Genomic DNA, 12,994 nt, shown 5'->3' on the forward strand with positions numbered 1-12,994 from the left:
TTTTAGGGAAAAAAATGCTTGTGTCTTGATTTGAGGTCTTCTGTTTGTTTTGTTTGTTTTGCATTTTGAAACTTATGTGGTATTTTCTCAACGCAAATGACAAATGAGAACCCCAAAAAAACCCAAACCCCAAAGTGAGTTTAGAGTCAGATTAAATCAGATGATGCTGAGGTGACCGTTGTCTGTGTAACTCGAGCCATTTCGGTGCCATATGCTCAAAATGAAGCGCGTTGGGGTTTTTTTTTTTCTAGCACAAACGACATTTCCTAGTAGTTTTGTTTTTATGACAACGCTGTTCCGGTGTACAGCCTCTCTACAGTCTTTTAGTGGCCCTTTAAGCGTCGCTGAGGGCGCAGAGACTGGACGCGACGTGAAGAGGATGCGGCTGCCTTTGATGAAAGGGACGTGAGTGTCGTTCACACCTCAGCCTATTTGAGCGCGAGGTGTTAAAGTCCGGACGGCACTAAAGTCGGCACCTCACAGACGCCACTATAATCCTCCTGATCAGAGGAGTAGGTTATCTTACAAGCTGACAACAGTCCGCGAAGTTCCAAATGTGGATTTGAAAAAGGTTAATACGTTTTTATTCCACACTGACCAGATCATCAAGCAGCTACAAACTATTATCCGGTTAATCTGCGAGTAGGTCATGATATTAGTTCTTCAGAATCATACACTACTTCTTACTGAGCCTACCCACTTTACTCTCTCTGTATCTGTTATATCTGTGATGCCAGTAGGCAGAACAAAGATTTTTAATGTTTACTTGCAGTATTTGGAAACTATTAACCTAGAGTCTGTTTTGAAAACGAAATGTAAGGCCTGGGTCAGTTTCTGAGTTAGTTGTACTTCTCAGTGTATGTCTAGGATCAGTTTGGCTTGTTTCGTGCATGTATTCAGCCCTATAACACGTCCTGTTTAGGTCTTTTCAGTTCATATAGTTCTTTACTCTTCATTTAGGCTTATCCTTGAGTCCTTGGCCTAATTCAGAGTAAGAAGAGTGCTGTGAAAATGTAGATAATGTTCTGTACAGTATAAAGATATAAATAAATAAATGATACTCTGGGGGGGGGCGCAAGTGTCTCATACATGAAGGATATTGAAGTGTCTCATAAATGCATTTCTTCTCATTTATATCAAGAGTATCTGACAGACAGCTGGATATCATATAATATACCTTGTCAGAATAATTTGCAGCTAGTGTAGTGTTTAGTGTAGTAGTATTTCGGATATAGCTCACTGCAGTTTATGTGCTACAATTTCCTACAAACCTGTATTATCCATGACCACAGTGCTTTATAATGTGTGAGCCAGTCAAGCTCCAAAAGGCTCTGAAAGAATGACAGCTGGGTTTGTCAGCTCCGGAGCACCGACCATCAGAGGTGTGGGGTTTCCTGCAAACTCCAAAGAGTGCTTTCTCACCTTCAGTCTGCATAAGTGTGGGAACGATGCACCCCATGTGCTCTTGACCTCTGCTTATTTCAATTGTAAATTTTTTGTTTTCTGTCTAAGAAGCCTATTCACTGATTTCAATAGCGTCCTGCTAGTGTGTGAAGTTTGATGACGTGTAAGTATAGCGACCCCAGTTCTGTTATGAGACGTCCATGCTTCAACAGTTTAACCACACGCACACTTAGGAGTAAAATGCAGAGTCTACATTTGTCCCACAAGATAATGATTAAAAAGAAATAATAAATCAAAAAGGTATGAGTGTTCATGTTTTTTTTTAATGAAGAAAACGCATAGGTCATCCATATATCTACAGCAACAATGAAATATTTACATTTTTGTCTACAATAATAAGATACAGATAAGCACTTCCTAGAAATACTCATCAAAACAGTGTCGTCTTAATTTAGCTTATACAAAAAAACACTTAAATACGCTACAAAGATGCTGATGTTGCAGTGTTGTTAGGTTGACACGAGGCTGTTTCACCATGAAGAGCTTTTCAGAACTGTTAAAGACATTTCCATAACCAGCTAAAATCTCACAAAAAAATCATGTCCAGTCTTTCTGAGCTACATAATAACTTGCGCACTAACAGCTACACAGGTTCTGTTGCATACATCTCACGACTGTGTTTAAGGCTTGTGACCAGCTCTACCAGGGCCTCCATACTGATTTAGAGTAGAACACAGTGGGCACATTATCCTGAGCGTCCCGACTGTCCACGTGACTGTGCTCGGTGTCAGTCTCGTCGATGTCCGAGCACAGGTCGTCACTTGATGTGCTGGACGGAGACGGTGAGAGATCTGTAGGTCTGCCGTTGGCACTTCCTTCGCGCGGGGACAGCACGGCGTACATCCCCTCGCCCGGCCAAGCCCCACCGTTCACACAGTCTCCCATTAAATCAGAAAGCAGATCTTGGAAGCGATCTTCGTCGTTCAGAGGCATACACTCCAGGAGGTGGTTGAGCAGGTCCGCCGCGATGGTGGCGTCGATACCGGGACAGCTGGACACGAACGTGTGCACTTCATGCATGCACTGGATATAACCGGCGGCGAAACGCTCACTCGCCTCACGATTCATGCTGTCAGCTGCTGAAGTACAGACAAACAAATGAGGGTCTTAATCTCAAAGTTGATAGAGTTTAGGCTTTGTTTTAACAGTTGAGCATGCACTGGCAACTGCTACATGCCCACGCATAACTCACCTTTCGCTCTGTTTTGAAGAATACTTTCCACGTGTTTCACGGTCATTTCCAGGACTTCAGCGTTCTCCATCTTTGTCTGCGCCTAAGGATGACACAAAGAGCGTAAGAGTAGTTTTGCGTCCTTGTTATGGAGAAAACGAGCTGTCATCATATGTGTAGGCGTCAAAGTTTGGAAAAGTGATCAACGCAACTTACGTCCGAGTCGGTTAGTAGCAGGCGCAGCTCCTGTAAACTTTCATTAATGCGGGCGCGCCTCTTCTTCTCCACCAAGGGCTTTCTCGTCTGCACAGATGGAATATTACATAGAATTAAGCATCGCTGCAAACACCACCGAAGCCGGACACGATAGCAAGGACACACAGAACTGTTCGTACCTTTCTGTCTCCTTTGATCCCACAGTAGTCATCCTCACTCTTGCCATTGCGGGAGGCAGGGGCCATATTGCTGTTTCCGATATCCGAGGCAGTGCCGTTAAGACTCCTGAATGGAGGGCAGATGGCTGGCGAGCGCAGTCTGAAACAAAGGTCTACACACGGTGCTAACAAGCGAGGCGGGTATTGTGCAAAAGTGGGCGACCAAGGGGTGCATTTATGGAGCCTGATTTACATGTGAATGGAGCACGGACTGCGCGAGAGAGCTGACGGCGAGCTCGCGCATAAAGAGAGCCAATCAAATGCAGCGCCTTTGTCTCGCCTTCGAAAACCAACCCACCCTGTAAAGTGTGTACTGGAGGGGAACGATTCAATTCCCTGTCCCAGTACAGCACTCTGTTCAGTCATATAGGCCTACGTTTGTGTAAATCAAACAACAACAATAGACTACTATCACTACTACAACTGACATAATAAGAAGAAGATGAAGGAGAAGAGTGGATGTTAACCAGTGATAATGTTGGATGTTGCTTTTTATTAGTTAAATTAGATCTGGGAATGATTTGAAAGATACAAACATTTGTACTGAATGTGAATGGCCAATCAGAACAGAGCATAAATAAACCCCAGACAAAAGTTAGCCATTTCTGGTTTATTGCCTCTAATGTGCCATTCGTGTATTTACCTGCAACTAATGAATAACTACAATAAATGTAATCAATAAAAGGTTTCACATGAATTAGAATATTAAGTGTTTTAACGATTTGCTATCTAGATGCCCCTCAGATTAACCACTTGCTTTTATTATTATTATTATTATTATTATTATTATTATTATTATCTGATTAAAGAATAAAACGCTTGCCCTCTGCTGTGCACTAAGGGTATGCTTTCATGACAGGAGTCCCAGTTACGCAGCTTTCGAGGACATCCTATTTTTATATAAGCTATGATGTAAGAAGCCTAATTGTTATGCTGACGCAATTACAGAGTGGCTTGAAGATTAACAAGTGCTAAAAAGATGCTATTCCATGATGAATCCACTGGTTACGTCCAAGGCCACAAAACGTTATTGGGTATAACTGTGTACTAACATAACAAACTGTTCATTATGTAGTAATGAGAGAGAGCAGTCTGTGTGGTGTGGATGCAACCTTTGACCGGGAACACGTTCATAGGTCCAGCTTTCAAACCTCAGAGAAATATTTAAACAAGCAGAGTTGTAGTCCAAAATAATCCAGGGAGGAAAAAAACCCAGGTATTTATGACATCATAAGACAAGGGTGTCTGGTGTGGTTGCAAGTTTTCATTCCATCCAAGCAGAAGCCACAACCTGAGTCTAGTGGAAGCCAAAATCACCTGATTAAACTGGTGGAACTGGGTGTGGCTCCTGCTTAATTGGAATGAAAACCTGTACCCACACCAGCCATGCAAATAAGACTGGACACCCCTCTCCTAACAGCATTTAAGATTGCATAAGTTTGGACACCTTAACCCTGACAGCAGTTTAAGAGTCATTTTCAACTTATATATTGTAGATCAGGGGTCTTCCATCTGATCCACAAAGGACTGATATGGCTACTGGCTTTCATCACAGCCAGCTTGCAGGCACACTTGATATCTGAAGGGAGACTAAGATGAACTAATGAGTCCAATGAATTCAGCTGTAGCTCTGTAGATATGTATTTGTACTTCAATGTTCTGTATGTTCTGGCTCCATTTGGCATCATGTTTATCATGACAAGTAATTGAATGTTTCTTTCCCGGGCACATCACACAAATGATAATTATATGCCATTAATCTAATACACTGGATTTAAATGTGCAATGCACCCCGGTGTTCAAAACCACAATTTTCTAATCAAATGAATGATTAAGGATCATGGATTCCCACACACACCGTCAAAACGGTCATAATTTATAATAAGTCCATATAAGTAGAATGCCATGTCAGGTTATTTTTTCACTTCCGGAAGTCTGATGCAAATCTGAGTGCGTCGTTCATCGTAAAAGCCCAAAATAAGCATCGGAAGGCACAGCCATTTCAGGAGCATTTCAACTTAAAAGCCCCTGTGCGTACACTGCAGCTAGTATAGTCTAATAGGAGCACAAATTTAATCAGATTTTGAAAGCTGAGTGGATATTGGATATACATGTAAAATTAATAAAGATCTTACAACAACATACTACTACTAATAATAATAACCTTTGTACAGGTTATACCAAAGCACTACAGAAATCTTGAATCTGGTAGGTTAGAAGGTGTTGATTAATGTTCTCTAACATCTCTGGCTGCAAGGTGTATATTAACTATTAAATATTGTAAATCTTTTTATTAGTTTTATTTATAAGAGCCCGAAAAACAGGCTGGTAAAGAAATAGCCATTTATTGCTGTTATAGTTTACATGACAGCATGAAGTGTGAGTTGCCTTGTGGTCGTTACACATCATTTAGTGCAAACTTGTTTTTTATTTAATTTCATTGTCTGTACCGCTTATCCGATCTGTCATCGGGTCAATGGGAACCTGTGCCTATCTCAGGTGTCATCAGGCACCAAGGCAGGATACACCCTGGATGGAATGCTAACCCATCACAGGGCACACACACACACTCATTCACTCATGCAATCACACACTACAGGCAATTTAGAGACTCCAGTCAGCCTAGAAGCATGTCTTTGGACTGTGGGAGGGAACCGGAGCACCCAGAGAAAGCCCACCAAGCATGGGAAGAACATGCAAACTCCACACACACAGTGAGCGGGAGCGAGACTAACTTTTGGATGGAACTGTATCACGTCACCCTGTCATTGATTATTTTCCCATAACAGCACACTGTTTTTTATTCCTACTAGAAAAAAAAGTCAGATAAATTGCTTAAATTGTTACTATAAATCATTACTCTTTCCCAGTTTTCCAGTGTACAATGTCTTATACTAAATTGTTAAATAATACTGTGTGTGTGTTGAAAGGATTTTCAGTGTAATCCTTGGGTTATTTTAAGATTACAGAAATAAGGCTTTGCGTACAAGTCTACAGTATGAAGTTATCTGTTGAAAAATGGTCTTAGACATGAACTGTTTTTGGAAAGCATCCATGTGGGACCATCCCTAAAATAGGAAGGACAGAAAGGGTGTCAAAAGTGTCAAGATCAGAAAATGTCACCCCATCTGGCAGTGGAAGTAACGTGAGAAGGTTAACAGAGAACATTTTAATATTTTAACACATACATATGCTTTGTAGGCTGTGAGAAAAAATACTGAGCTGTTTTCGAGCCTCAGTCACAGGATGTTCTCTGTTCTCCAAAGCTATTTGGGCCTGTCCTTTACTCACTGTACATGCTCCTATTTGGAAACATTATCTGAAAACATTTCTTTTCTTTTCTATTGTTACACTGATGGTACTCGTCTCTTTTCCCTTTTAACTCAGCACATACCATCTAGAGGTTAAGACTTTAGCAATGGTGACCAATGTTCTTCAATGAAATGAAAACAAATCTGAACTCTTTGATCTATACAAAGCAAAATATCTGAAATACTTTGGATTACTGATACATATATACATATACACTGATCAGGCATAACATTATGAGCACTGAGAGGTGAAGTGAATAACACTGATTATCTCCTCATCATGGCACCTGTTAGTGGGTGGGATATATTAGGCAGCAAGTGAACATTTTGTCGTCAAAGTTGATGTGTTAGAAGCAGGAAAAATGGGCAAGCGTAAGAATTGTGATGGCTAAACGACTGGATCAGAGCATCTCCAAAACTGCAGGTCTTGTGGGGTGTTCCCAGACTGCAGTGGTCAGTATCTCTCAAAAGTGGTCCAAGGAAGGGTCAGTGGTGAACCGGCAATAAGGTCATGGGCGCCCAAGGCTCATATGCACGTAGGCTGGCCCGTGTGGTGTGATCCAACAGACGAGCTACTGTTGCCCAGATTGTTGAAGTTAATGCTGGTTCTGATAGAAAGGTGTCAGAATGCACAGTGCATGACGGGTCAGGGCTGTTTTGGCAGCAAAAGGGGTATCAACACAATATTAGGCAGAGTCATAATGTTATGCCTGATCGGTGTATATTGTATATGGTGTTGTAGGTAATTGATTTCCTCTTTCTTTAAAAAAAAAAAAAAAGGACTTATTTATAAATGAAGACAAGTTAAACTATTCAAGTTTTACAACTCTGTAGCAGTCTACTTTTCAGCACTTTATGAACTGACTTCGCTCACTTTCTATAAACCGTTATTTATAGGCGTTTGGTATTTATAGACGGCGTCCGTTGATTGGACGACTCTTACTTTGAACCAGACCGGAAGTCGGGAATTCCCTTTAAGTGCGCGCGCAGTTCAGCGGCTCACATCAAGCGCATCGCAGCCTTGTGGTGTATTCAGCTCCTCTCCTCAGCACCAGCAGAGACCTGCGAGATACAAAGAAAGAAGGGGAAGATGGTGAAGATATCTTTTCAGCCCGTATCGGTGCAGAAGCCTGAAAAACAGAGGGATGGAGGAAAAGAGGAAATTATCATGTCGTATTCTCAGGTGAGTATTTTTTTTTTTTTAAAGTCAATTATATGGTATTTTTTTTAATGACATTATTTGTAAGTATATTCTACTACTGAATTATTATAAGAACTGTTATCCGACGTAAATATAGATTTTTTGCCTTTAAGTGCATTTTTAAAAATACGTTTTTTAATTAATAGAAATATTAATGTTAATATATTGTGTCATATAAGCTACATTGAAACCCCACATTAATTGCAGTAATTATAGGTTGATGAGATAAGCACTATATAATGATAGAATGGTGGTGTTTTCAAACCAGTACATTGCTTGCATTGGTAGTAATGGTAGACTATTGATGGTCCAGAACACATTGTTCTTTTGCATTACGGTAGCTTGGAGAAAATAAACTAGATTCCTTAAAGCACTGTCGAGACTGCCATTACATCTTTGTTAGTATGTACTAAGCGCTTAAAGCTTAAATAGGATTAAGTGGAAGGAAAAGATTATGTAGGGAGGAAACAAAGCAAACTGTCCTAGTTAAAAAGTAGCCTATATTAGAATGCAGGTTTATTCTAACATGCAATGATTTAGTGTGAGTGTGCCTGTGACTAGTAGAGTGACTATTTTATTGTAATTTGTTGTTTGTTAATTTATGTAATAGGGTCAGATAGCTCTAATTACAACGAGAAAGTACTTCTGTTGAAATTCCATCTTTAAGTGGGCTCATAGATGAACTAGATGGTAATAATTTGACATCATTCTGGAAATGACTTTTTCTGATATTGGTTGATGGTTTTGTTAAAAATACAGAGAGAAATACAGACAGCTGTTCGAAATACAGACAGCTATCTTATAGCTGAATAAATCGAGCAAAAGAGAGAGTTTCCATCCAGGTTAAAAAGATCCCCTATTATTTTTTGGATTTGTAGGATTTGGTCTCAGTCCTTCTCTGAAGTTTGAATAAATGCTATTTAAAAAAAAGACAGAAAATAAATATATTTATATCATATTCTCATAATTGTTCATAGATAGAGAGAATAATTGAATTCTTCATGTCATTGAGAAAGTTATCATTTTTGAATTAACTTAAATGAAGTGAAACTCCAGAAGCAACATCCCACTCATGGACATACAGATGGTCTTCCATAGACCATCTCCAATTATCTCTGTCTCCTGTACTGAAATGTCTCTAAATATAAACTAAAAAGTACAGTATGTGGCTAAAATAAAATGCCGCTGCGTCACACATTTGCTCTGTCAGCAGGTCTGGTGGACTTGCTATACCATTGCCATGGTGAGTACAGTCAGCGTAGGCTGAAGCCAGAATGGCGTACTTGGCAGGCTTGCCTGAGAGACTGGAGGCGTTCGCACCTCCTGACTCCTTGAGATGTGGCGTGACTAATTCCTTGGCATTCACAAAGAGAAATTGCAGAGAGAGACAGAGAATATGTGCTACTAGTGCTTATTTGCTAGGGAGGTGTCATCGTGTTCTCATGATTACAGAATCATAAGCACAAGCTGTGATGCCAATAAAGTTATTAATGGCTGTGCTTATAGTTAGTAACTGGTTTATTAGTCACAGCCAATACTAAGAACATCTTTAAATGATCACACGACTTACAATTGCTGAGTTTGCATGAGATCAGGTGACCCTGTGGGGGAATAGGACATCTGAGGTGGTTCCTGTTTGGTCAGATTTTGCATGACACAAAATATTCTTTCTCAGCAGGCAAAATTAACTGAATGATTTCTTCTTCTTTTTTTCCAGCCGGATGAGCTGGTCCTCCCTCTCAGGCCTAAGAAGTCTTCAGTAAATGGCCTCTGGTGTCTGATTCCTGGCCTGGTGATCTTCATATCTGGCCTGATCATTGTGTCAGTCTATGTATATCGCAACTACTTTACCCCTCAGGTGAGACACTGGTAAAAATTGTGCCATATTTTATATTAAACAGTGCTTTAATATTATTAAGTGACACATAAATGCTAAGTCAAGTAGTCTGAGAAAGCTTTCTTTATGCAGGATGCACAAAGAAAAGAATAATCTAGGCCACATTCTGTGTCTGATGACTAATATGCCCTGTCAGTCATCTTTCTTAATTTTTACTCCCTTTCATTATTCATTAGCTATGTCTTCCATCCCGTCCTTTCTGTCTTCTTTTTTTAAGAAATGTTCTAAATTTGCTCTTCACACAGATCCCAGAGGACAGCCTGTTCCACTGTCGGGTGATGTATGAAGACTCGCTGTACGCACCGTTGCTAGGGAGACAGGAGCTGCAAGAGAATGTTGGCATCTACTTGGAGGAAAACTACGAGCAGATCAACGTTCCTGTGCCCAACTTCGGAGGAAGCGATCCAGCTGACATCATCCACGACTTCCACCGGGTATGAAGGGAATCTCCTAGCCTTTTGCACTGTACCTCTTCGGCTACAGTCTAATCCCAAGTAGCCCTTGCATGTGGCTTCATTCACTCTGAATAAGATATGCAATGATATGAGTAGAACTCAAGGACTGTATTAGTCACTTTCATTTAGTTAATTTGTGCTAATTTGTGTCTTTCCCCCTTCTCTACACAGGGCCTCACAGCATATCACGACATTGCGTTGGATAAGTGCTATGTTGTTGAGCTCAACACCACCATTGTCATGCCTCCCAGAAACCTGTGGGAGCTACTAATTAATGTCCAGGTAAAATGTTAATTCCTTGGACTCTCACTCTCTGTCTCTGGGTCACACCTTCTGTCAAGTCTTGTATCATACTCCATATAAGGCCTTTTTATATAGGCATTTCATGATAAGTGAAATGTGCCAGAGACTGGAGAAAAGCTGTTTTATTTGCATAAGGCTAATTTTCTCTATGGAATGAGATCTAGTACAAACTGGAAATAAAGAAAATTGAGGTCAAACTCTAGGTCTAACAATTTGGGTCAGTCTTTTAGGCCAATATAATTGTACATTTATTTTTACAAGTATATGAACCTCAATGAGTGTGTTATGAGAAAAGCAGAACGTCACAGATTTGCTGAAATCCCAGCAGTTCAATCTTTTCTGTAATGAATAATTGCTGTGTATGTGTCATGCAGAGGGGGATGTACCTACCACAGACCTACATGGTTCAGGAAGAGATGATGGTGACAGGCAGAGTGAAAAACATGCGTCAGCTTGGTCCCTTTATCCACCGCCTGTGTTACGGCAAAGAGACTTTCCGGCTGAAACGTCGCAACTCTCGCAGACGTAAGTTCAAGCTACTTAGCCTAATTTTCTTGCAAACAGCTTATTTTCTTGTCTGCCTGTTGTTCTTTTTCTTTCTCTGTTTCTTTTTATTTGTCACTAGGACTAACATCCTGTGACTACTATTCAGCTGTTATCTAGATACACACTTAAAGAGGAAATTCAGCACCTCCAGAATTTCAGTAACATTCTAACAAATATGAACAAACGAAAATGTTATTTCACAGCCACTGTTATGTAACATATGTGGCAGATGCAATCTTAGGATTACTCCCAGAATGGGCATACCCACATGAGAACACTTCCTGTCTGATCTTTGATTTCTCAGCTGCGATCAACGTGACAACCATGAGAGAAACTCAAGCAGATTATTCAGTGTATCTTTAAACCATATCATTTTGCAGGCATGCAAAACCTTGTACGTCACAAATAGTCTGCCTCCGCTGTAGTGGCAGTGGAGGAAACCTGGACCTGATATTAGTGTAGGCTGATGCTACGTAGTTCTCGCGTGCGTGTGTAGGATGCAGTAATACTGTGATCCACTGCATGATTAATCCATGTGTGGATGATTCACAGGCAGAGAGTACGCCAACCAGCTCCAAGTAGGGTACTGCACGGGAGGAGGAAGTGATGCAATTGATGGAGTGTAGGAGTTTGGCTTATAGGGATTCTCCTTCTTTTCACAGATTATGTCGTTGTGACAGAATGACGCGTTTGGCTAGACAGCATTTGTACTAAATGTGTAGGCCTCAAATACTTTTGTCTAAAATAAGCCATGAGTGTTAAATAATGCTGCGAATCTAAATGTATTTTTACCAACTAGGGCTTAACACTAAATATAATATTACATATTTTGCAGTGTATTCAGATTTGGAAGACATTTAATTTCTGACTTTGTGCATCTTGTCTAGGTATCGACAAGCGAGAGACCAGGAAGTGTCACAGCATCCGTCACTTTGAGAACACGTTTGTGATGGAGACTCTGATCTGTGACCGGGCCTAAAACTTCAGCCTCGGCATCTTCCCAACTCAACTGAGCAGATCCCAAAACCTGTTCCTCTGCGTTTAGCTTTTATTGCACTTTATAGCACATTTACTTTGTACATACTGTGTAAGGCATCATGTCTTTTTTTTCCCAAATTTAGTCAGTTTGTGACTAGTTTGTTTTTCAGGATCCTAATGTTCCAGGTTGAATAACAACTGCCTTAGAGTTAAGTTTGGTGGCTGGTTTTGTTGTCCTGGTTAAACATGTTGATCTGTATATATTGGTATTTATGTAATATTTTTTCATTGAATATTTGGGGGGTGGTTGGGAGGGTTCTTAATGTTAGAGACTGGTCTGAGAAATGTCAGCACGTGGAAATGATTTAACTGACAGTATTGACATCTTTTTAGTGTGAGACTGTGGCATGCACTATGCACTGACTTCATTTTTTTTTTTTTTGTCTGTGAGTGGGTAAGGGTTATTGTCTATAGAATGGACAACCCGTTCACTACCATTTCCCTGTGTTAAATAAGAAATCCAGATTAGGAAAATTGTCTTAATGCCAAAAATTATACCTCATGTTTTAGAAATGTATGAGTTAATTACTTGTTATTTAATTAAGACATTGTTTTTATTTTTTCCCCAAAGTAACTTAAGCAATAGAGTTTTCTTATCTCGGATTTCATATTTTAACATCGGACATTTTCATAATGAGTTAATGAACCTGTATGTTTTTTTGTCTCTTTGTGACATATTTGTGAATAAAGTTTATAGAAAAATTTACCTGACTCGCACATATGAGTTAAATAGATGCCAGCGTAGCTCTCCCAAAGGCCTTTCACTATAAATGAGTATAAATGTTCAAAATTATTATAATATATATTGGATCTCTGTCTGACTTTTATTAACATACCTATTTCAATAATGCATTGGGGTAAAGTGATGAAGGCTATTGCCTAAATCTTTTTCTCCTTGCATGGTTTTCTTTATACACATCTTAATCAGTAAAAGCCTTTTTTTCTGTGACAGAAATCATTTCACTGTTCAAAGCCATCAATGGTTGCCCAGCTTGCAATATTAAGTCCTTTAATAGCACCCTCTTCAATAAGGTTCATGATAAGGAAACACACCTTGTAAAGTGGATATCATTCAGATAACACCAACTGACAGTGCACAAAGCCTTGGGGTAGGTCTGCACAACCAATTATGCTTCTAGGTGCATATCACTAACCTACTTACCACAAACAGGAG

The 12,994-nt window shown here is 40.0% G+C and overlaps 2 protein-coding genes across 3 annotated transcripts; one reads left to right on the forward strand and one right to left on the reverse strand.

Moving 5' to 3' along the window:
- Window positions 1-1,705: 1,705 nt before the first annotated feature.
- Window positions 1,706-3,417, reverse strand: hes6 (hes family bHLH transcription factor 6). Of its 2 annotated transcripts, none has more exons than XM_058418700.1 (4): window positions 3,031-3,417; window positions 2,852-2,938; window positions 2,657-2,738; window positions 1,706-2,540 (listed from the first exon to the last, which is right to left on the reverse strand). In XM_058418700.1, the coding sequence occupies exons 1-4, from the start codon at window positions 3,094-3,096 to the stop codon at window positions 2,104-2,106; spliced, it is 672 nt and encodes a 223-aa protein (XP_058274683.1). In that variant the 5' UTR covers window positions 3,097-3,417; the 3' UTR covers window positions 1,706-2,103. The 2 variants fall into 2 exon arrangements, with proteins under 2 accessions (XP_058274683.1, XP_058274682.1); XM_058418699.1 differs by having other exon boundaries at window positions 1,706-2,543; window positions 3,031-3,413.
- A 3,967-nt stretch (window positions 3,418-7,384) lies between these two features.
- itm2cb (integral membrane protein 2Cb) lies at window positions 7,385-12,553 on the forward strand. Its single transcript, XM_058418015.1, has 6 exons — window positions 7,385-7,563; window positions 9,299-9,439; window positions 9,724-9,912; window positions 10,105-10,215; window positions 10,611-10,761; window positions 11,670-12,553. The coding sequence occupies exons 1-6, from the start codon at window positions 7,471-7,473 to the stop codon at window positions 11,759-11,761; spliced, it is 777 nt and encodes a 258-aa protein (XP_058273998.1). The 5' UTR covers window positions 7,385-7,470; the 3' UTR covers window positions 11,762-12,553.
- Window positions 12,554-12,994: the final 441 nt, after the last annotated feature.

Source organism: Hemibagrus wyckioides, linkage group LG20 (assembly GCF_019097595.1).
Source record: "Hemibagrus wyckioides isolate EC202008001 linkage group LG20, SWU_Hwy_1.0, whole genome shotgun sequence".
Taxonomy (NCBI): Eukaryota; Metazoa; Chordata; class Actinopteri; order Siluriformes; family Bagridae; genus Hemibagrus; species Hemibagrus wyckioides.